General features: G+C 36.5%; 1 protein-coding gene and 1 pseudogene across 11 annotated transcripts in view; both read left to right on the top strand.

Annotated features, from left to right (window-relative positions):
- Positions 1 to 26,103, top strand: part of ERC1 (ELKS/RAB6-interacting/CAST family member 1) — a 517,187-nt gene that overhangs the window by 368,645 nt on the left and 122,439 nt on the right. For all 11 annotated transcript variants that reach the window (XM_032593893.1, XM_030321381.2, XM_030321379.2 and 8 more), the window contains one exon: positions 22,999 to 23,143. In XM_032593893.1, the coding sequence (XP_032449784.1) occupies positions 22,999 to 23,143 (145 nt within the window). The remainder of the gene's footprint in view (positions 1 to 22,998; positions 23,144 to 26,103) is intronic.
- LOC115518105 lies at positions 1,643 to 2,286 on the top strand (annotated as a pseudogene).

Raw genomic sequence — 26,103 nt, 5'->3', positions numbered from 1 at the left:
ACTTACTAATCTTAAAATGCCTACTGGAGAGGTAGGAAGCTTTTGGGACTTTTTTCATGGATGGAATCATTGGCAGATCCAATTGTAATTTCATCCTGCCTTTCCATTGTCAAAGCCAGTAGATGCCATTTTGGAACTGTCCCTCTACCCTGCTGGAGTCAGTGAGTGTGCCCTGCTGAGAACTCTGCCCCACATCCTCGTGCAAGGATGTGTCACAGCCTAGCCCACAACTACTTTCCAATGCCAGTCATATATTGGAGCTGGGCTGGGCAATAACCTTGCCAACCACTACACAACAGATATGGCCACATTTAGTAGATGGGAGTGCACATCCCACACAGGAGACATCCCTTGAGTGCCTAGCTTTGGTCGTCAGAGGGGATTACATTTCTGGGATCCATGTACCATCTCCTTAAAAAGGTGGCTCCTTTAAGATTGGGAGAGATATATCTTTTGCCTAATACATAGAAACAAAGTTGGGCAAAATGAGACAGAGGATAATGTCTCCAATGAAAGAACAAGACAAAACATTGGAGGAAGACATTAATGTAATGGAGATAAATCATCCACCTGGTAAAGTGTTCAAAGTAATGGTCATAAAGATGCTCACCAAACTCAGCAGAAGAATGACTGAACACAGTGAGATCCTCAACAAAGAGAAAACATAAGCTTCAAACAAGTTACAGAGCTGAAGAATATAATGACTGAACTGTAAAGTACACTAGAAGGAGTTTAACAGCACAGTGGGTGAAACTGAAGATCAAGATCAGCAAATTGGAAGACAAAGCAGTAGAACATACCCAGATAAAGCAGCAAAACAAAAAAGAATTTTTAGAAATGAAGATAAATTCACTTTGGGGACAGTTTCAAGTAGAATAACATAAGGCTCCCAGAAGAAGAAGAGAGAAAGGGCTAGAAAACTATTTGAAGAAATAAAGGCTGGAAACTTCCCTAATCTGGGAAAGGAAACAGACATACAGGTCCAGGAAACCCAGAGAGTTCCAAAAAAGATGAACACAAAGCAATCCACACCAAACACATTACAATTAAAATGGTAAAAGTTAGGGGCGCCTGGGTGGCGCAGTCGGTTAAGCGTCCGACTTCAGCCAGGTCACGATCTCGCGGTCCGGGAGTTCGAGCCCCGCGTCGGGCTCTGGGCTGATGGCTCAGAGCCTGGAGCCTGTTTCCGATTCTGTGTCTCCCTCTCTCTCTGCCCCTCCCCCGTTCATGCTCTGTCTCTCTCTGTCCCCAAAATAAATAAACGTTGGAAAAAAAAAAAAATTAAAAAAAAAAAATAAAAAAAAAATAAAATGGTAAAAGTTAGAATCTTAATAAGTTTTAATAAAAAATTTTTAACATTTATTTATTGTTGAGAGACAGAGAGAGGAGGAGACACATAATCCAAAGCAGGCTCCAAACATATTGCAATTAAAATGGTAAAAGTTAGAATCTTAATAAATTAAAAAAAAAAATTTTTAACATTTATTTATTATTGAGAGACAGAGAGCATGAGCATGGGAGGGACAGATAGAGAGAGGAGGAGACATGGAATCTGAAGCAGGCTCCAGGCTCTGAGCTGTCAACACAGAGCCCAACGCGGGGCTCGAACTCACGAACTGCGAGATCATGACCTGAGCTGAAGTCAGACGCTCAGCCAACTGAGCCACCCAGGAGCCCCAAAGTTAGAATCTTATAAGCAGCAAGATAAAAACAACTTAATATATACAAGGGAAACTCCATTAGGCCATCAGATTTTTCGGCAAAGATTTTGAAACCAGAAGAGAATGGCATCCAACAAACAGTTCTCAACCTAGCAAAATTATCATTCAGACTTGAGGGAGAGATTAAGAGTTTTCCAGACAGATCTAAAGATGGCAACTTCATTAGTGAGGGACTCTGTGGCACTGTGCATGAGTACTAGCCCTCCTGTGGCTTCTGTTGGAAAAATTCCCTGGACCGCAGCCTCGAGTGAGCTGAGAGAACACTTTGCCCAGTTTGGCCATATATGAAAGTGCACTGTATCTTTTGACAGAGACTGGATTTTACAGAGGCATGGGTTGGATTCAGTTTTCTTCAGAAGAAGAACTTCAGAGTGCACTACAACAAGAATACCATGTTATTGGTGGAGCAAAGCTCCATATTCAAGCTCAGAGACCAAAAGCTTTGCAGGGGAATCAAAGATCTGATGAAGAGAAGGATTTTTGAGACTATTTTGAGACTATTACTACAAGCAAAAGTTAAAGGAGTTCATCACTACTCAACTGACCTTATAAGAAATGATAAAGGGACCTCTCTAAACTGGGTGGGGGGGGGACGGAGGGGGGACACTAATTAATTACAAGAAAACATAAGAAACTAAAAATCTCACTGGAAAAGGTAAATATGTAGTAAAAGTAATGGCTCAATCACTTAAATATGAAGGTTAAAAGACAAAAATAGGAAAATTAAAACTACAATAATTAGTTAAGTTTAGGCATTAGGGATGCTCAGAAATGAAAAGATGTAAACTGTGTCATCAAAAAAAGATTGCATGGGCAAGAGGGCAGGAATGTAAAATTATGGAGTGTGTTCAAATTTAACTTGCTGTCAACTCAAAATATATTTTGTTCTAGGGGCACCTGGGTGGCTCAGTCGCTTGAGCATCCACCTCAGCTCAGGTCATGATCCCTAGTTCATGGGTTCAAGCCCTGCATCAGGCTCAATGCTAACAGCTCAGAGCCTGGAGCCTGCTTTGGATTGTGTGTCTCCCTCTCTGTTTGCCCCTCCTCCGCTCACTCTCATACTCAGTCTCTCTCTCTCTCTCAAAAATAAACATTAAAAAAAAATAGATCATTCTGTACATAGGAAACTATATGTGAACTTGTCAGTAACCACAAAACAAAGACTTAAATACCGAAAAGCACATGAGAAAGGACAGACAGAAAGCAATTCCCAAAATGGCAGTAAGTACATACCTATCAGTAATTACATCATTACCATATATGTGTGTGTGTGTGTGTGTGTGTGTGTGTGTGTATTTATATAAATGTTTATTTTCAAGAGACACAGAGACATAGTGGGGAAGGAGCAGACAGAGAGACATAGAGAGACAGAGAATCCAAAACAAGCTCTGTGCTACCAGCACAGAGCCTGATGTGGTGCTCAAACCTATGAACTGTGAGATCATGACCTGAGCCAAAGTCAGACGCTTAACTGACTGAGCCACTCAGGCACCCCATTAATTGCTTTAAATATAGAGACTAAACTCCAGTCAAGAAATTGAGTGGTGAGGGGCATCTGTATGGTTCAGTCGATTAAGCATCTGACTTTAGCCCAGGTCATGACCTCATGGTTCGTGAGTTTGAGCCCTGCATTGGGCTCTCTGCTGTCAGCACAGAGCCCACTTTGGATCCTCAACCCCCCACCTTCCTCAGCTCCTCTCAAAAATAAACATTAAAGAAAAAAAGAAATTGAGTGATGAATGGGTAAATAAAAACAAGACCCATCTCTATGCTGCCTATTAGAGACTCACTTCATAAGTAAGGACACATAGAGACTGAAAGTGAAGGGATGTAGAAACTATACAAATGGAAACATAAAACTGGTGTAGCTATACTCACAGCATACAAAACAGGTTTTAAAACAAGACTGTCATGGGGCACCTGAGTGTCTCAGTCGGTTGAGTGTCCGACATCAGCTCAGGTCATGATCTTGCAGTCTGTGAGTTCGAGCCCTGCTTCGAGCTCTGTGCTGACAGCTCAGAGCCTGGAGTCTGCTTTGGATTCTGTGTCTCCCTCTCTCTCTGCCCCTCCCCCGTTCATGCTCTGTCTCTCTCTCTCTCTCTCTCTGTCAAAAATAAACATTAAAAAATTTTTTTTAAATAAAAAAAAGACTGTCATAATAAACAAATAAGGATATTACATAATGATAAAGGGATTAATCCAACAAGAAGTCATAACACTTATAAGTATATATGCACCCAACATAGGAGTACTACGGTATATAAAACAAATTATCAAGGGACCTAAGAGGAGAAATTGACAGCAATACAACAATAAAGGACTTTACTTCTCCTTTACATCACTGGGTAGATCATTTAAAGAATCATTGGCCTTAAATGACACATTAGACCAAATGGATTTAATAGGTTTATACAGAACATTCTATCCAAAAGCAACAGAATGCACATTCTTCTCAAGTGCACATGAAACAGTCTCCAGATCATGTTAGGCTCCAAAACAAGTTTAAATAAATTCAAGAAGATTATATTAGGCATCTTCTCTGAACACAGTGGTATGAATCTGAAATGAATCATAAGAAAAGTGGAAAAACCACAGAAATGTGGACATCAAGCAGCATTCAACTGAATAACCAGTGGGTCATCAAAGAAATCGAACTTACCTAGAGACAAATGAAAACAGAGATGCAACATATAAAAATCTTTGAAATGCAGCAAAAGTGGTTCTTAGAAAGAAGATCATAGCAATAAAGATCTAACAAGAAACAGGAAAAATCTCAAACAATCTAACTTTACACCTAGAAAAAGAAAAACAAATGAAGTCCAAAATCAGTCAAAGGAAGGAAATTATAAGGATCAGAGCAGAAATACATGAAATAGAGACTCAAAGAAACACACAAAAACAAAAGAAAAAGATCAATAAAACAATAAGGTGGTTCTTTGAAAAGATAAACAAAATTGACACACCTTTGGCTAGGCTAATCAATAAAAAAATAGAACAAGCTTTAATAAAATCAGAAGTGAAAGAGGAAAAGTTAAACCGACACCACAGAAATGCAAAGAATCCTAAGAGACTACTATGAACAATTTTATGCCAAAAATCTGGATAACCTTAAAGAAATTGACAAATTCCTATAAGCATACAATCTTCCAAGCCTGAATCATGAAGAAATAGAAAATCTTTATACTAATAAAGAGATTGAATCAGTAATCAAAAAAAACCAACAAACAAGAGTCCAGGACCACATGGCTTTACTGGTGAATTCTACCAGGCGTTGAAAGATTTAATACTTACTCTTCTCAAACTGTTGCAAAAAAAAGAAGAGGAAAGAACATTTCCCAACTCATTTTATGAAGCCAGCATTACCATGATACCAAAATCAGACAAAGATACCACACACACACACACACACACACACACACACACACAATTACAGGCCAGTATCATTGATGAACACTGATGGAAAAATTCTCAACAAAATATTAGCAAACTGAATTCAGTAATACGTTAAGAGGACCAAATACCATAATCAGATAGGATTTATTCCACGGATGTAAGGATGGGTCAATATCCACAAGTCAATCAACTTGATACACCACAGTAACAAAATGAAAAAATACTATGTCATCCTCTCAATAAATGCAGGAAAAGCATTTGACAGAATTCAACATCCTTTTATGGCAGAAACTCAACAAACTATGTATAGAATAAACATACATCAACATATCTGACAGACCTACAACTAACATGATACTCTGATGAAGAAGCTGAAAGCTTTTTCTCTAAGATCTGGAACAAGACAAGGATGCCCACTCTTACCACTTTTATTTAACATAGTATTGGAAGTCCTAGCCATAAAAATTAGGCAAATAAAAAAAAATAAAAGACATCCAAATCTGAAAGGAAGAAATAAATAAAACTATTTACAAATAACACCATACTATACATTAAAAACCCAAAAGACTCCACCCAAAAAATGTTAAAACTAATAAATGAATCCAGCAAAATAGCAGTATATAAAATCAACTTACAGAAATCAGTGGCATTTCTATACACTAATAATGAATTATCAGAAAGAGAAGAAAACATTCCCATTTACAGTTACATCAAAAAAAATAAAATAACCAAGAAAAAATTTAACCAAGGAGGTGAAAGACCTGTATGATGAAATTGAAGAAGACACAAATAACGGAAAGATATTCCATGCTCATGGATTGCACGAATTAATATTATTAAAATGTCCATACTACCCAAAGGAATCTATGGATTCAGGGCAATACCTATCTAAATTCCAATGGCATTTTTCACAAAACTAGAAGAAATAATTCTTTTTTTTCAATATATGAAGTTTATTGTCAAATTGGTTTCCATACAACACCCAGTGCTCATCCCAAAAGGTGCCCTCCTCAATACCCATCACCCACCCTCCCCTCCCTCCCACCCCCCATCAACCCTCAGTTTGTTCTCAATTTTTAAGAGTCTCTTATGCTTTGGCTCTCTTCCACTCTAACCTCTTTTTTTTTTTTTTAGAAGGAATAATTCTAAAACTGGTATGGAAACGCAAAAGATCCTGAGTAACCAAAGAAATCTTGAGAAAGAATAACAAAGCTGAAAAAATCACACTCCCTAGTTTCAAACTATACTACAAAGCTATAAAATAGTGTGATATAGGGCATAAAACAGATATACAGATCAGCAGAAAGAATTGAGGTCCCAGAACTAAACTCAGACATATATGGACAACTAATTTACAACAAAGGCACCAAGAACATGCAATGGAGAAAGGACAATCTTTTCAGTAAATGATATTAGGAAAACTGGACAGCCACATGCAAAATAGTGAAACTAGGCCACGATCTTACACCATACACAAAAATTAACTCAAAATGTATTAAAGACTTGAATGTTAGACTTGAAAACACAAAATACCTGGAATAAAACATAGTTGATAAATGTTGATATTGGTCTTAGTGGTATTTTTGTGGATCTGACTCCAGAGGCAAGGGAAACAACCAAAAATAAATAAATGGGATTATATCAAACTAAAAAGCTGCACAGTGAAAGAACCATCATCAAAACAAAAGGGAAACATAGTAAATGGGAAATGTTTTTGTAAATCATATATCCAACAAGGGATTAATATCCATATTATATGAAGAACTCATACAACACAACGACAAAAAAACAATTAAAAATGGATAGACGTTCTGAAAAGACATTTTTCCAAAGAGACATAGAGATGGCCAACAGGCACATGAAAGGTTGTTCCATGTCACTAATGATTAGGAGAGTGTAAATTCAAGTTATAATGCAGTATTACCTCATACCATTTAAAATGGCTATTACAACTGTTATCAAAAAGACTAGAAATAACGAATGTTGAAGAGGATGTGGAGAAAAAGGATATCTGATACACTCTTGGTGGGAATGTAAAATTGGTATAACCACTAGGGAAAACAGTGTAGAGATTAATAAAAAAAAATTAAGAATAGAACTACCATATGAACCAGCTCTGGGTACTTATTCAAAGAACTCATAAATGCTGATTTGAAAAAGTATATTAAAAAGAGGTATGTTTATTGTAGCATTATTTATAATAACTAAGAAATGGTAACAGCCTAAATGTTTCTTGATGGGTTAATGGATAAAGAAAATATTGTGTATGTGTGTACACACACATACACATACATACATACATACATACATATATACATACAAACATACATACATATAATTGATCCCTTTACTCATTTTGCCCACTTTCACCCTCCTCCTCTGGTAGCCACTAATCTGTTACCTATATCTATCTATATATCAATATAGATATAGATAATGAGTTTTTCTGTATTTTGTTATGTTTGTTCATTTGTTTTGATTTTTTTAGATTCCACATATGGATGAAATCTTATGGTATTTGTCTTTCTTTGTCTCACTTATTTCACTTAGCATAACATCTTCAAAGTACATCCATGCTGTTGTAAATGGCAAGATTTCTTTTTTTTTCATGGCAGAGTAGTATTTCACTGTGTGTGTGTGTGTGTGTGTGTGTGTGTGTGTCTACTCCTCAACCTTTTTCAATATGGCTTCTACTCCTAGCCATGAAACTGCTTTCCACAGTAACTAGAAATATTCTAAAAACTAAATCAAATGGAAATTTTGCATTCCTTATTTTGACTTGTTTATAAACACTTTAAAGTATTTGATGACTTCTTATTGCTTGAAACATACTTTCTTTGGCTTTCAAGATACCACTGTCTTCTTGTTTTCTTATTCCTCTAAGACTGTTCCCTCCCCTTAGTTCTTTTATAGACTGTTATTCTACCAGTGCTATATGCCTCTCTTCTGGTCTTGGTGGTTTCATTATTTCAGCTACCTTCTTTACTGACCATTTCCACATCCATCTTTAATTCAGGGCCTGGCCCCAGGCCCATCAGTACATCTGCCTACTAGATATCTCTTTTCTCAAATTCATAGGGTTATTGTAAGGATTAAATTACTTAATCTATTTAAAATGCTTAACAGAGTAGCCAACTCTGTGGTAATCAAGTTGGCTGTATTGATCATGGTGAATTTTTTCCCAGTGCATTTATACTCTTTTATTCATTCTTTTGAGATCGTTGGCTTATTGTTAAGTCATCATATTCCAAACTGTTTTCTTGGAATACTGGTATTCCTACAGTTATTTATTGGTATTCCCCAGAAAACTGAGGAAGTAGGGTTCCGTGGTCACCTAGGTTTGGAAAATGGCTTATAAAAGAGTTGGCACCAGATAGTAAATATGTTGAACTTTGGGGACAATTTGGTGTCTGTCACAACCACTCTGATTTTCTGTTGCCTTGCTAAAGCAGTCATAGAAAATACATAAACAAATGGATATGCTTTTTCCCATTTGTAATTTGTTTATGGACACTGAAAATTGCATTTCAAATCATATTCACAAAATATACTACAAATTACATTATGTCATAAAAGTATTTTGGGGGGGCACATGGGTGGTCACTCTGTTAAGCATCCAACTTCGGCTCAGGTCATGATCTCAGGGCTTGTGAGTTCGAGCCCCATGTCGGGCTCTCAGCTGTCAGCACAGAGCCTGCTCTGGATCTTCCGTCTCCTCCTCTCTCTGCCCCTCCCCTACTTGCTCTCACTCTCTCAAAAATAAATAAACATTTAAAAAATAAGGTAAAGTTCCCATAACATAAAATTAACCATTTAGAAAAAAATAATTTTCTTTTTGTGGTTTCAGCCACTTAAAAATGTAAAAGCTATTTGCTTACAGGCTGTATGTCAACAGATGGTTAGTCTGATTTGGCCTGTGGGCAGTAGTTTGGCTACCCCTGCTTTAAAATGTAGCCTCCCATTAAAGATGTGTAACCTACACCATAAAAAGCTCTTGTGAGTTCTTCACCAGGGTACTATTATGCCCAGTGTTCCTTCTATTTATTTGACCATGGAAATCTTCTTTTCATGGGACATTTGTTAACATCTCTTTCCATACTTCCGTGGAATACACTTTTGAGAAATACTGACTTAAAGAACAACTGTGTGTGCTAGAAGTGAAATTTGGGGCTGTGGAACAGACTGGAAATAAGAGAAGGTATCTTGTCTTTATTACTCCTTTGATCAGGTGAGCTAACCAGTCATAGAGAGGATGCACTATGGAAAATGGAATTACCCCTATAAGGAAGGCACCAGTTAGGTGCTATAGCCAAGTCAGATTGGCTGAGTTGAAGGTAGACTTGATAACATTTATGACATCAATCAGCTTTCAGAAATAGAGAAAATGCATATATTGCTATAACATAAGACAAAGTAGAGGGACTCTAAGAGAAATAAAATATTCAATTGAGGAGGAAGAGGCCCAGAGGCTATAAACAAAATATAATCAGTTATAGTTATCATTTTCTCTAGTTTTAAAATCTTTACTCTGTGTGTGTGTGTGTGTGTGTGTGTGTGTGTGTGTGTTTGCGTTTAAGTAATCTCTACACCCAGTATGGGGCTCAAACTTATAACTCTGAGATCAACAGTCTTACACTCCTCTGACTGAGCCAGCCAGGAGCCCCCGACCCAAATTTTTTATTTAAGTTTACATATAGTAAAATCCCAAAACTTGTTTCGAAATAATATTTTCAGGCCCTGGGTGGCTCAGTCAGTTGTGCGTCCCGACTTCAGCTCAGGTCATGATCTCACAGTTTGTGAGTTCGAGCCCCATGTCAGGCTCTGTGCTGACAGCTCAGAGCCTGGACGGAGCCTGCTTCAGATTCTGTGTTCCCTGTTTCTCTGCCCCTCCTCAGCTCACACTCTGTCTCTCTCTCTCTCAAAAATAAATATTAAAAAAATATATATTTTCAGTGGTCATTTTCCTATATCTTTGAGAAGTAAATGTGTGACTTAGTAAGCAGTGATGTTTATTGCTTTACTACTTTTGAGTAATATTTTTCCTATTAAAAATAATACCATTGCTATGCAGAAAATGTCAAAAAACACTTATCAGAAAATTCTGCATTTCCCATTGTTTTATGCCTACTGTAATCATGTGCCATATATATATATATATATATATATATGTGCCATATATATATATATGTGCCATATATATATATATATATATGTGAAAAATTAGGTATAATAACCATGCTTTTCAAATTATGTTTGGCATTTTACAAGTAGCTAGAACCTAAGAAGAGATGCAGAGAAGGTGGGATCATCCAAGCTGGCAACAGTAATAATTCATCTGCCAAATGCAGGCACAACTCCTTGCCCATGCCTATAGAATTTCTCCACCAGATGTTTCATTCCAAAGCTGTGTTGGAGAGGAGTTGGTCTTACAATTTTTGCCAACAAATTAATAGCAGATGGATAATACAATTGTTGAATAATTAACAGAGGAAGGTAATAAATTACTGAATTTGTTTTCGTCTATTTTGGCCAATAAATGCTTTTGATCGCCTTCAAGATCTCAGCAACACCAGTGTCTCTAGTCCTCTCTCAGCACACCTCACATTACTAATCTATATGCCTGCAAATTTTATATATTTCATCTGTAACCTGAGGAATATTGTGAGTATTTAGTCATGGGAACAGTACCCACTTTTTTCAGGCAGTGCACCAACAATTCAAACGTTACATGTTATGTATAATGTTGGATATTGGATATTTTGTGAAATCAAGACACACTTAGCTCTGGATCATTCTGCAAGGTGGAGAAATGAGTGCCATGATACCATCGGCATTCTTCTAGCAAATGTCATAGCAAACAGACTTGGAATGCAGTGGAAGCTTAAAAAAAAAAAAAAAAAAGCAAGCTTCCACGGTAGCATAGTGTGGACAGCTGGTATGGACATGTTATCCATCTATGACTGGAAAAGGTTAACTAAACAGTGGGACAGTGACAAAGTACAGGGATTAATTGCTTAAAGCATTCAATAATTCTTAAAACAGACATCTAAATAAATGGAGGTATGCTGGAGTTTGAATTCTGAGAAACAATGTTAAGAGTTTATTTTCCTTTGGAAATAGAGACATCCTTAAGAAGACACAATAAATGGTATAGCCTGAAAGTGTGAGTAGGACAATAACAGGTGTGCCTTATTTTGAAGGGACTACATCATTATAAGAGAGGTTCATATTCTGAAATTTTCTGTTCATATCACACCATTAACCTTGAGGCAGAACAGACATACTATTATGAAACAGTAAAGACAAAATAAAAAAAAAACTATAAATCTTTTTGTACATATCATCCCCAGATGTTACTGTGAACCCACCACTTAGCTTCATCTCTTGAGGCTCATGCTAAGCTGTTCCCCCCACCCCCAGCACTTCCAGCAGAAATCAGTGGGTTTAAGAACATAATTCACTAGGGATTTTGATAGGATTTGAATAATCCCCAACAAAAACTCCCTTGACTGCCAGCTATTTTTAAAGACAGAGATTTAGAAAGTAGAAGATTCTGAGTTCACCTGTCTGTCTTGTGATGGCCCTTGCCATAAAGGAGGAAATTTGCCTATGAATGCATTATGAGATGTTTGCCTAAACCTTTTTTCAAATAATCTGTTGGGTAGAATTACACTGCAGAAGTCATCTCTGCATGATATTTCTGAGTCCAGTGATGGTCAATATTACTAATGTCTGCAGTATCATCAGAATTTAAGAGTTTAAAATAACTGGTTATTTTCACTATAGAATTAGAAGGTTTTTATGTATTTATTGAATTAGGAACAGTAAATGCAAATACTAAATAAAAATTGAGGCTTGGCAAGCATGTGAGGAATCAGGGGTACCTATAATACCTTACTGTTGGTCTTTTAAATTAGTTCATCTTTCTGTAAAGTAGTGGGTCTCAAAATTACCTTGACTGCTTCTTAAAAGTTATAGATGCCCATCCTTTGAAATTCAGGTGTAGTAGGTCAGCAGTAGAGCAGAGACTCCCATTTTTAATAATTTATTTTATGTTGGAGAACCAAATAATGGAGAACCATTATTTGTAAGGCAAGTCTGAAACATTTTTTAAAGTTATACAACTTTCCACAGCTATTGACCTAATCATTCTTGAGCTCTTCTTGGGTTTTGCAGGTAAATCTATTTCCCTCTCATAGCTGTTTTCCTCAGTAGACACTTTGGATTGCTTTTCATGTTCTAAGAATTTGCTTATCCATTTTCTCTTTATATTACACTTTGCCATAACTCTTGTATTTTCAAGGTTAGGATTTGTTTCTATTTGTTGTTATCCTGATATTTGAGAGTGATTTTTCTAAAGGAGAAGGGAGCTGAGAGGTTTTTGGTCTGCCATCTTGAAATAAGGAATCCAAAATTTTAATTAGAACTCTATTAGAGTTTTTTTAAAATTTTGACCAGGAGGGAAAAAGAGAAGGCATAGAAGTTTAGGGAAAAGTAGGGTCGGTGGAGTCTTTTTTTTTTTTTTCTTTTAAGATGAACATCAATAATTGTAGCATGAGGAATTGTAGCATGAACAGTGAGTCATTTTAGATCAAATAAAACATATGTTTTTATTTATATGAGTTCTCTCTGGAAATAGCTGGACATTAGGTAGAAATCACTTCTATACAGAACCAGAGATAGGGACAACTCACTCTAATGAACTGTGACTACATAAAGAACAAAGTCTAAGATTCTTACCTAAATGATATTGTTTTTCTTTCTGTATCTGTTTCATTATAAGTTGTAGTTCATTTTAATTTCATTGTGATAAGTACACTTTTTTTTTTCTTTTTCAAGAGCAGGAACATGAGCAGGGGGAAAGGGCAGAGAGAAAGAGAGAGAGAGAATGAATCTTAAGCAGGCTCTACATTCAGCACAGAGCCTGACGTGGGGCTTCATTCCATGACCCTGGGATCATGACCTGAGCCAAAATCAAGAGTTAGACGCTCAACCAACTGCATAAAATATTGAAGGGAGTTTTGATCTCTGCATATCTGGATATCACAAAAAAATACATCACTCACTAGAATCTTTTAATATGGAGATTATGTAGATGCATTTTATATACAGTTTGGTATTTGAATAATTTATAGCTCTAGATTTCTTTTATTTTTTTTAATTTTTTTTAATGTTTATTTATTTTTGAGACAGAGAGAGAGCATGAACAGGTCAGAGAGAGAGGGAGACACAGAATCTGAAGCAGGCTCCAGGCTCTGAGCTGTCAGCACAGAGCCCGACGCAGGGCTCGAACTCACGGACCGTGAGATCATGACCCGAGCCGAAGTCGGACGCTTCACCGACTGAGCCACCCAGGCGCCCCTCTAGATTTCTTTTAAAGATAGGTACTATGTACCATTATTTTACAAATTAGTGTGGATTCTGTAAATTTTTAGTGGATCATATTCTAATCAAGTAAAATGACACATTAAATGAGTAGATATTATCTTAAAGTAATCCTTTTTTTCTAGCATTTTTTTAAAGAATGTGTTCTGAGTTGGGTGCCTTGGTGGCTCAGTCAGTTAAGCGCTGACTTTGGCTCAGGTCATGATCTCAGGGTTTGTGAGTTCAAGCCCCGTACCAGGCTCTGTGCTGACAGCTCAGAGCCTGAAGCCTGATTCAGATTCTTTGTCTCGCGAGAGCGCGCACGCGCTGCTCCTCCCCCACTCACACTCTGTCTCTCTAATATAAATAAACAATATATATATATACATATATATATGTATGTATATATGTATGTATGTATATATATACATACATATTCTGAGACTAATTCTGATCTCTTAATTTCTAGTTTTTAGATTCCAGGTATATGGTCTATTTTACTATTTAGAATTTTCATGAAATTGGTTTTATAAAAGTGTCTCCAGGAAAGCAAAACTCTGGAGCGTTGCACCACATAATGCATCATTTATATGATTGTGATTATTTATTGAGTTGAAGGTGTAGTTTTTGAACTTTTTACTTATTGTCAGCTAATCAGCCCCATAAAGGATGAAACTAATAGCTGATTCTTCATTACGAAACAAGGGGAGAAAGAGTAGAAAGAACGTCCAGAGTTTATTGAGACCTTATTTACAGTCAGGGAAGCTGCATTTTACTTAAAATATTCATGGAGGAAGAGCTGGATTCTGGTGTTTCTTAAAAGGAAGCCATTCTATTTTTGCATGAAGTTCTTTATTAGACCTTTTATCTCCAGATTGTTTTATTCTGTTGCTAGTACTTTTTCAGGTGGTGTTGTCTTATAGCTGCAGAGAAGCTTTTGTGTAATTTAATATTTATTTCAAGTTTAACCAAATAGTAGAACTTCTATAAATATTACCTTCTATTTCTTGAACAGATTTTTAGTATTACTGTAAATGACTGTTAACATTGACAGAAAACAATTTTTTCACAGAAATTCTAAGTTACTTCCAGTCTGTAGATGTAGCGCTGAAACCATGTTTCTATATTATACTCTTAAACTAGACTTAATAAGGGAGAGCAGAAGGCCAGTTTCATTCACTAAGTCCTGTCAGTGCTTCCACCTCAGACCTTTCCCCATCTGTTCAGTCCGTCAGATTTTGCCTCTTGCCACCGCCACTTCCTAGTCCAACAATGACTGAATAAAAGGCATAGATTCTTAGAGATCTGATTTTCTTGTTTCAAAACATGAGTAAAGAAAAGAAGTTTGAAAGAAGACTTGGGAAAAATACTTAACAGTGTATATTTTATCTTAAAGGTCACTTAAATTGGGGGGAATAAAAATACATTGTATTCAAAGACATTATGCTAAATGAAATAAGCCAAATACAAAAGGACAAATACTATCTGGTCCTACTTATCAGGTTAACTAGGGTAGTTAAATTTGTAGAGAAGCAAGTGGAATGGTAGTTGCCCTGGCTGGGGGAAGAGGGAATGGGGAGATAGTGTTTAGTGGATACAGAGTTTCAGTTGGAAAAAAAAAGTTCTGGAGAAAGATCATGATTTTGATGGTTGCAGGCCATTGTGAATATACAGTGCCACAGAATCATACACTAAAAAATGATTAAAAAAGCAAATTTGATGTTATGTATATTTTACCATAATGAAAAAATACATTGTGCTTATTGTTGTTGTGTTTGCTGTGTAACATTCCTCTTTTAGAAAATCTTAATGACTTTAAAAATAACTTTATGAAGTTACAATATCAATACAATAAAATGTATACATGTTAAGGGTACAGTATAGGAGTTTTGACAAATGTATACACTGTGTAACAACCACCATAGTCAAGCTATAATACATTTCCAGAAAGTTCTCTTGCTTCCCTGTCTAGTCAGTCTGCAGCCCCCAGCTCCAACCTCTGGGAACCTCTGAATTCCTTTCTCTTTGTGGATTAAATTACAATTAATTTTTATTTTTTAAAACAAATGGAAAAGGTACGAGCTTTTATTTTTTTCAAACAAATGTAGATACAAACATCAAGTTTTTTGCCAGTCTGAGAAGCAGGCAGAGCTTCATAACAGAAGTGTCAATAATGTCACAGTCGAACTAAATTTTCCAAACTTGTCATAATCTGTAGTGTGTGGAGATATCAAAACCCTCATATTTTAGAAAAAGTGAGGAGAAAAACTGAATACAGATTTTCCCTGCAAAATTTTGTTTAATCAACCGTACTTACTAAGCTATAACTACTACCAGTTTCTTTTAACTTTGATTCTTTTCAAGGACTTCTGAAAAATAAGGTAGTCCGTATTGGGATAGCTCCTCTACCCACTCTTATGTCAGTGTATTTCTTAATATAAATCAGTTTTCTTCCCTTATTTCAGGCAGTAGATATAAAGCAAGAGAAGATTGAGAAGATTCCACATTGTTCTGGGCAAAGGCCTGGCTACTGTAATGTATGAAGATTACACAAGGCAGAACCCCAGCAGACACTATTGGATCAAATGCCCTAAGATAGTCTCTGTTTGGTGACATTTGAAAGTTACTTTCCAGCATCAAAACATAAATGTGACATTTATTTTATATTTCATATTCATTGTATAATATATCAGTTTATCATAGTCCCACATGTGATCTTGAATCCAAAATTTAGACATAATTTTATTCTTTGTTCCTTAAAAATTATTCTTGTAATATGGGAATTTGATTCGTAATAAATCTCCAGCAATAGCATCCTGACCTTTCTGCTTTGAATATCATCCATTCCAGTCTCCCCTCTTTGCCTCTGAATCAGTCTTTCTAAACCTCTATTTTACTTTTCTAGTACTTTTGGTGCTTCCATTTTATCAAAATCAAGTTACTCTTTATTCAGTATTTTGAGTAACCCCTATATGTCAAGTTTTGGTCCGAACCCTCAAGGATTTCATAATCCATGTTTATTCCTTTCTGCTATTCCAGACCATCTCTACTCTGATTCAAAGCCACCTTTTCAGCTTCTCTCATTGTTTCCTTTCCCCATAGAAACCCTCTAATCCAGTTACGCCATGTGTCCTCGCATATGCCTGTGCTTTTACACTTGCCACTTTTTCTGTCTTTTTCATTATCTCTGTCAGAATAAGGTCCCTCTCAATTCCTATGTCCTTGGCCTAAGGTGATTTCTTTGTCTACTGTATTCCTTGAGCATCCACTACCCATATGATTTATTGGCACTTACCATTTATTATCTCATCTTATTAGTTATATTGAAATCTTACAGTTAAAGAGGGTAGACATACCACTCAAAAACAAAACCATTTATACAGTATCTCTAATAAGCTCTCCAAACACCCAGTCATGGGAAGCTCTACCAATTTTTAGGCCTCCCAATTCTACTTATTAACAAGAGTTAACACATTAGGTGTTCATTTTATATAAACTGAAATCTCTTTGTGACTTTCCTCCCTTCAGTGCCATTTGTGCCCTCTAGAGGAATACACATTAAATGTCTTATTTCTGCTATTCCTTGTTATTCGGACAGCCTTTATCATGTTGTATGGATAAATCTTTTTGGATTAACATGCCCTTTTATAACCCTATCCTGTCACCTTCCTTTGGATACCCTCTAACACTGTATCTTAAATTATGTCATCCAGAATTGAGCCTACAACTCTAGTTGTCATCTGTCTACTTAGAGTAAAACAAATCTTTCTTTAAATGAAATGTAAATTAGCCAAAGTTAGTGTCTCTTTCCAGTCTTGGTTTCTTTCATATTTTCAAATTTTTCCCTGTTCTCACTGCTCATTTGCCTTCCATGCTACTGGGACCCCCCCCCCAAAAAAAAACCCACTTTAAAAATACAATGAAACACAGCTTTAAAATAAGGGAATACATTGGAATAATTGGGAAAACAAACCACCACATTGGATAGAAATGGAGTCAGAGTTGAAAGAGGTATTAGTTCAGAATACATTTGTGAAGTACCTACTCCATGCCAGGAACTATTCTTGGCACTTGGGGTATATTAGTGAACAAGACAGATGAAGATTCTGCCTTTATGGAGCTTGCATTCCAGCTATTTCAAAATAAAGGCTTTAGGCAAAAAGGAACACTGGTGAATAATAATACCAAAGTATAGAGAGTAACTCATACCAAATAAAAGAAAAAAATTGTAAATTTTTAGGCACATGAAATACAGAAAATTAATTATGCTTACAAGCTTCTGGTGTTCAAAGCCATGAATTAAGACTCTAGAAGGAAAATAGTATATTTTAAAAATTAAAGATAGGGGTATTATTTACAATAGCCAGAGGCGAAAACAACCCAAAGTCCCATCAGCTGATGAATGGATAAACAACGTGGTGTATACCTACAGTAGACTATTACTCAGCCTCAAAAAAGAAGGAAATTATGACACATGCTACCCATGCATCAACCTTGAGGACACTGTGTTAAGTGACGTAAGCCAGACACAATAGTACAAATACAGTGGGATTCCCTTTATATGAGGTTCCTGGAGAGATCAAATTCATAGAGACAGAAAATAAATGGTGATTGCTAGGAGCTGGGTTGGGGAGGCAGAATGGGGAGTTGTTTAACAGCTACAGTTTGAGTTTTGCAAGATAAAGAGTTCTGGAGATTGGCTGCACAAGAGTGTGAATGTATGGAACACTACCGAATGTAAACTTAAAAATGGTTAAAATGGTAAACTTTTTGTTATGTGTATTTTATCACAATTAAAAATAAAAACTTAAAAAAAAATTAAGTTAGCTAATAAATTGAAAGACCAACAAACCCATAGAAACATTAGAAGAAAAATTTAAAGATATAAGCCATAAACATAATATAGTTGGGGAAGCCAGTCCCTCACATGTAGATGAATTGACTGATATTTACAGAGCACATACCTGTTAGTATCATTTAAACTGTGAATTGACAGGAAATGCTAAATAGAGAAAAGTTAGCAGTCAAGTGAGGAGTCAGGTTTTAAAGGCAAGAAAGCTACAGGCATTTCAGGTAGAAAGCATAGCATAAATCTGAGTGAAAAGTGGTAACTCAGTGATATAGGGTCCTTGAAGGACAGTGAAGAAGAAATGGGTTGAAAATTGTAGCTGGTTAAATATTAAGCCAAAGCACTTGATGTGGTAAGAAACCAGATTAAAATGAATTGGGAGAGTTGGACATTATACAAGGACAGAGAAATCAGAATGGGTTCAAGAATGATATTGACCCATGATAAAAGGATGGTAGTGACTGTGATAGTGAATCTGGAGATACGAAGCCACGATATCATTAAAAATTATTAGAAAGGAAGAACCAGCAAAATGTGAATATTGGTTATGGAAAGCAAAGAACTCAAATTATTTAGATGTTGTCAGCCAGTGGATCTAGAAATATGGTGATTTAATTAACACTGAAAGAGAAATTTGTTATGGTAGATTGGAAAATTTTATTTAGTGTTGACATTCTACATTAAAGATATTTCTGTGTACCTACAGTGGAGATAATAAGACATTGACCGAAGCTTGAAAGATCAGGCATTTCAGTCAGGCTTGCCCAAGTAGCCTCACCTGCAAACTGGTTTTTACTGAGCTTAATTAAGGTAGTATGTGTGCCATACTCTGAGACTTCTGTAAGTGAAGTTGGAAAAAATAATAAAAGGATTTTTTTTTTCATCTCACTGATGGAAGAGTGGCAGAGATATCACAGTAGTTTACTACTCACTCTGGATAGTTAAATGGTTAAATAACAAGTAAAGGAGGCATTAGAATCAAGGAGGCATCGATAAGAGAATCTAGATTTCAGATTTATCTTAAAATTGAAGTAGATTAAACTATGCTTACATGTCCATGACAATAATACATCCAAAGCAACTGACGTATTCTTGCTTTCGTCTGATCTCCCAATGTTTTCAGGAGTTTGTGAAACTTGATTGTGTAATCATTCAATTTGAAATATCCAGTTGGAGGAAGAGGGAAAAATAAACCTTGGTGGCGTCCCTTCATCCACACTCCTTTTCTGTCTGGTGTTTCTACTAAAAACACATATTTGGGATTCACTGTTAAATTAACCACCATCATTCCAACACTGATTATATTTCTTATTTACTAGCGATAGCTGTCTAATGTTTTGTTGTTCTCAAGGATTCAGGCATTTTCAAAAAGATTTTGAGCTCCATTTGCTTTGAGTATTTGCCTCCTGTTTCCAAAATTTCTCAGAAGGGAGAAGGGGACGAAGGAGGTGGTCTTACTATTTCTTGAAGCTCAAATGACACAGAAGAGTACTTTTAGAGACATCTTGATTCTATTAGATTTTTCAGGTCAAAGGGCAGGTTCAACTGTTATGTAGTTTAAAGCACCAGGGATGGAGTGAAAAGACCTCTTTAATGACTTAAAGTTGGGTTTCTGCTACTACCCACTCATTATGCAAGTAATATGGCATGTTAGTCAAGCAGTAGGGGGTCACTAATCACTTTGAAAGGTTCTGTGTATACATTTTTTTTTTTTTAACTGAGGGAAAGACTTTAACAGAAGAACAAGGAGAGTAATTTAGCAGGAAGAGCATTGCAGTTCTTATTTTGCTCTGCGCTGTGGCATACATATATTACCTTTCATATTATATGTGCGTATATTACTCCCTTGGGGCTCATGGGAAATGAAGTCAGAATGTGCTTCACTAGCGAGTCTTCCTCTTCTGTAGATAGACTTGAGTTAGTAAGACTCTTAAAGCCAGTAATTATTAATCCCCATCAAGGTTCATTTTCTTTAAAATAGCCATATTTGATTTTGAATAGGTGACTTCCACATCTCAAGCAATTGACTCTGAATAAAAAGGAGCTGTTTCTGGTATTTTTATTTTCTTTATAGTTTTCTGTATCTTCCAGTTCTTCCATGAATGCAAATTACTTTTATCAAAGTTACCCTTTTTGTTCCCAAAGAACCAGTTATATTTAAGAGTTAAGTGGCTACTGAAATAAGATTATTTTTGTAATTTGTTTTTTTTTTTCCACGCTAAATTCCATTTCCTCTGAAAAGCAGGGTGTTGGCTAAAATTTTTTTGTTTGGACACTTTTGAGTGCTCTCTGTAAAACTTAACCATGTAAGTTCACCTATACCACATGGTCTTTACTACCAGATGTATTGAGAGAACAACAATTTTTCTTATTCCCAAAAATTAGATGGCTGTTACTATTTATTACATTTAATATTCTTGCCTCTCTTTGGAATTTTTTCTTCTGAATTTTTAATGAAGTTGTTCTCCCCTATAGTTGTCCATTTCAAATTTACCAAAATTGTAGACAAGAGAACAATACTATCTCTTTCCAAAAACAAAAGAAAAACCTAAAAACTAATATACTCATTAAAGATTCTGACATTACCCAATATATATGTGCAATATATAATAAAAATATTTTATTCTGGACTATCAATTGTCCTTTGTAGGCACATACACATGTAGAAATCAGTATGAAGGGTATACTTTTAAAATGGAAAGGACAATGGTATGTTAAACTGTTAGGGAATTTTCAGTGATTGTGAGCAATGGGTATGGGAGATGAAGTTTTATTCTGTGCAGTTTGTAGCATATTATCAATGCTTAATAAAAAATAACAAATGAAATAATAAAATTTCAATTTGAATTTTATATAAAAAGAGAAAAAGATTTAAAATGATATATCTTAGTAAAAAGGCATTATTGTAGTGGCTCACACTCTAGTGCCACATCCTTTATTTTAAAATTTAGAATCTGAATTGTCACCTGTTATATCATATTGCAGTTTGGGAATGTGACATTTTACCCCAGAGATTAACTGTACCGCACTAGCTGGCCAAGCATATCATTTATAAAAGAGTTTGGAATTCGGTCAAGATGCTTCACCAACATAGAATAATGTTTACTATTGCACATTATGAGGCTTTCCTTGAGCACAGAATGGAACTCAGATCCCATCACCTTTGTATCTCACATTTGCAAAGATGCTTATTACTTGATCTAATTGCATACAGTCATTTATCTTTCATTCATCTTCTGTTATTTGCCTGCTGCTAAATGTGTAATTCTGACTATTGGTGCACAGAAATGCTGCAGCAACCTTATTGAGAAAACACATTTCTCATTCCAGCGTTGTCAGTCTTTGAGCTTCCCCAAAGGGAACAGATGACAGCAATCAGCAGGAAATTGTGCATAGTGAGACCAACTTGAACTCCTCCACCTTTAAGCTCATTTCACCACTTAACATTTTTTTCAAGTGGTCAGTGGATATATTTAGACTATTGTTATCCCTTTGGTGTTGATTAGAACTTCACGAGATAAGCCATCTGCCATTTTTTTAGAATTATATAGAGTGTGGGGACAGTGGAAAATTAGACTGGGGTCACTGAGAATCTTCTTTCCTTCCAACAGCAAAGACTGGTTAAACAAATCTTCATTTCCATGATGTAAGCTGATCTATATCCTCTATTTGTTAGTACTGCTTGTTCAGAGTTCTCCAGACCTACCCATCCAGAAAATAGAAAATCCTTGTCAGAATATGCAAAAGATAGTCTTCCAGTTTGTGGCTAAACTAAAACTCTTCCAGATGACTGCTATTGAAGCATAATTATCTTAACAAAAGACAGAAGCAAGGTTAAACTTGGGCAGTTCATTCTCAGATTCAGCATTTCCTTAGGTCAAAAGCTCAGGCCACTTAAATAGTTCCTGTAAGTCAAATCTGCCTTCTTAGAGATGACTTAAATAAAAGATGCGCTATTGAGGAATGCATTTTTGACTGTGAGACTAATTGTTCACCAACTTCATTCTGATTATTTTGTAAATTTCTCCTGTTCACCCCTTTTTTAAATCCCACCTTCTTTTCCTCTGGATGTGAACCAAAAAGTCGTTAGCCAAACCACAAGGAATCTGTAAGGTTTAAGTTATTGTTTCAAAGTGCACAGATCATTGCCAAATAAAGCCATGACTGGAAACGTATTTGCATTGATGAGAGAAAGAGAATTGTAGATGTTTAGAATGCTCCAAGAACAGATGGCTGATTTTCTAAATCCTATCTACTAATGTTTACAATTTGTTATTCACTCTGTACATAAAAATGTTTTCAGTTTCAGTAATGCCTCAATTTGCCTGGAAGGTACCAAATGCTTATCAAAAGAATAAGTTAAATGAGTCAAATGTATGGGTGACAGTATTATTCTTAGTTTAAAAGTCGTTAGTTTTGTTTACTTTTTGAGTTTAACTATAGGAGCTCTTTATTAAGATGTCTGTATAACATGTGATAAAGACATTACAATCAGAGAAACCTGAGTGGGATTCCTGGCTGCACCATTACTTGGTGTGAATTTGGGCAAGCTATATAAGCTCTCGGAGCTTTGGGTTCATCACCCATAAAGTGGTGTGATGATAATAATAGTAACTTCAAAGGATCGTTTTCAGGATAAATGAAAGCCCTGGAATTTTCCTTATTTTGTAGGCAAGAAGCTCTTCTGGCTGCCATTAGTGAAAAAGATGCCAACATAGCTCTTCTGGAGCTTTCATCCTCTAAGAAAAAGACCCAAGAGGAAGTGGCTGCACTGAAGCGGGAGAAGGATCGTCTGGTACAGCAGCTCAAACAGCAGGTATAACTAAATGCCAGGGAGAGCCCCAGCTTTCACACCGTTCCCTACCTGTATCTTTGCCAGCTTGTATTTTAAGGTCTCGTGTCTCATATTAGACATCTGATCTTTGTATCTAGTTAGTTTTCGTAAGCAGAGACTTTAATCTTCACAAATCTCTGGCTATGTCTAGGAATTAGAGATGTCACAAGTCTCTCATGAGAAAGTTTTTTTGGTTTTGTTTTTGAGAGAGAGAGAGAGAGAGAGAGAGAGCGTGCACATGCTCAAGCTGGGAAGGAACAGAGGGAGAGAAAGAAAATCTTAAGCAGGCTCCACACCCAGCACAGAGCCCGACCTGGGGCTCAATCCCACAACCATGAGCTCATGACCTGAGCCGAAATCAAGAGTTGGTTGCTTAACCAACTGAGCCACCCAGGCATTCCTGAGAGCATTTTTTAACTTGTGCAATGGCTGGATGAAATTAATGAAATTCTGCCCGGGTGAAATGAAAAAGGCTCATTTCTTTTGAATGATCCAACCAGAGTCCCACTGTAGAAGGCATATTTTTACTTAAACAATTCTAGCTATTCAGAGCTAAGTATGTTCTGAAGGTAAGGGCAAAGTTTTGCCCTTTTCTTTTCCAACCTAAACCCTCCCCAAATGTAATGGTTAATATTTATGTAAAACCTGTGGAAATAAAAGCTAAACACTTCCCTTTTGTTGATGGTTGGACAATGTTGTAAATGTACTTAGTGGGCAGAACTATATACTTAAAAATGGTTAAAATGATAAATTTTTTGTTATATATATTTTACCACAATTTTTAAACTGGGGGGAAAATCTTTGAAAATAAACAGAAAGCTGAATCTAAGTCCCCTTCTTTATCTTTAATGCTCTTCACTGGCCATTCTTGTACTGTTTGCAGTGTCCACAAGTCATGTCTTCTAGTATCATCTCCTTTATTCTCAGATACATTTTCTGTGCGTTGTGTCTGCCTTCATTTCCTCTTCTGTCTGAAGTAATAAGACTGGGAAAGAGTTTTTCAAGTGAAGGAATTTCTTCTTTTCTACTCTAGGGGATCATTAATTGATAGTATTTTTACATAATATTTAATGTTCAAATTAACAAGAATCAATATTTACACAATAAAAATAATTGTTTGTGGGCCATTATTAAAACTGTGTAGAACTAGATTTTATGTTTATGTGGCCAACTTTGCTGAGAAAATACCAAAAGATGTCCCTTTTCTTTTCTTTTCTTTTCTTTTCCTTTCTTTTCTTTTTTCTTTTTTAAATATAATTTTGTTGACACATTGGTTTCCATACAACACCCAGTGTTCATCCCAACCAGTGTTCATACATGCTACATTTACATCCCTCCTCAATGCCCATCACCCACTTTCCCCTCTCCCCCACCCACCCCCCATCACCCCTCAGTTTATTCTCAGTACCCAAGAGTCTCTTATGGTTTGCATCCCTCCCTCTCTTTTTTTCCCCCCTTCCCCTCCCCAGTGGTCTTCTGTTAAGTTTCTCAAGATCTACCTGTGAGTGAAAACATATGGTATCTGTCTTTCTCTGAGGATGTCCCTTTCTACAGGATAGATAGATGACCAGCAAGAAAACCCAACCCACTGCTCATTTATAAGCAAAAGAAACTTTTCCAGTGTCCTAAAATAATTTGTCGTAAGAAGAGGACATCAACCAGTATTTGGATACCGGTTAAGTAAAGCAGGAAGAAGGTGCTTAATTTTAAGGACATCTGGGGGTCCCAGGGTGGCTCAGTCGATTGAGCATCTGACTTTGGCTCAGGTCATGATCTTGTGGTTCATGAGCCCAAGCCCCACATCAGGCTCTGTGCTGACAGCTTAGAGCCTGGAGCCTGCTTCAGATTCTTGTCTCCCCCTCTCTGCTCCTCCCCTGCTCACACTATCTCTATAAAATGTCTAGCAGACTAGAGTACTGCATCTCATTCATAGTAGCTTTTGATTACTTGGTTCTCAAGGCTGTATGTTTTCAGTAGGTGAAAGTTGAAAATATGAACTTATAATCTTTAAAAATAATGGCTTAATGCCTTTACATCTAACTATATGCCCTGAGAATTCTATAGTGATGTGATCTATGTAAGGAGGAAGATAAATGTAGTTCTTGGGAGTCCTTCCTAACAGTGTTTTCCTGTCTCCTTTCCATGTAAAGTTTCATATTCCTGCTGTCTCAAAGAGTATCTAGGATGCTATGAGCAAGAAGGAACTGGTCTTGCCAAAGATATTTGATTCTTTAATTTTTCTAAGTGTGTGTACTAACTTTTAGACAAGGGAGAGGCCTTTTGGAAAGCGGATATGGCATCAATATTGTTTTAATTTAAAGCTTCTAGTCCTTGACTTGCTGGAATGTGCCTCAATCTAAAGGCCATTTCCTAACAAGGAAGCAGGCAACGTTGACCGGGCTTTCTAGTAAATGGAGCTGCCACTGCCTGATGGGCTCTTGGCATTCATGGGCAGTTCCTATTGTCAGAAAGAGATGAAGCAACAAGGGATTTACAGATTTGGGGGTCACCCTCTAAGATGGTCCCAATTTACATACCCACCCCAGGGTAACTTATTTCCGTGACTCATTCATGGCAAAGCAGCACTTGGAGAGGCTGCATCAGAGGAAGGGGCCAGAGCCAATGAAAAAAATAAAACCTAAAGGTTGTCTAACAAACTCCAGATGTGCTGTGGTGGGTGCCAACCAGTGTGTTCGGATTATAAGTCATGAAGAAGCCCCTGCTGTGATTGTCAAGCACCCACGCTGGATTTAATGTAAACTCACATGGAACCCTGGAAAGCATTAACACAATCTGTTGAGCCACAGCAGCTGTCACAAGATGGCCTTTCTCTCAGCATTATTTTCTTCTTTTCACCTCAAGAATTTTATAGCCTCCATATTGTATTTGCTGTTAGTGTGAAGTCTGGCTCTGCCCCTGTGTGTGCTCTATGCAGATGTGCC

Source organism: Lynx canadensis, chromosome B4 (genome assembly GCF_007474595.2).
Source record: "Lynx canadensis isolate LIC74 chromosome B4, mLynCan4.pri.v2, whole genome shotgun sequence".
NCBI classification, from domain to species: Eukaryota; Metazoa; Chordata; class Mammalia; order Carnivora; family Felidae; genus Lynx; species Lynx canadensis.
This window is presented reverse-complemented; position numbering and strand designations above follow the sequence as displayed.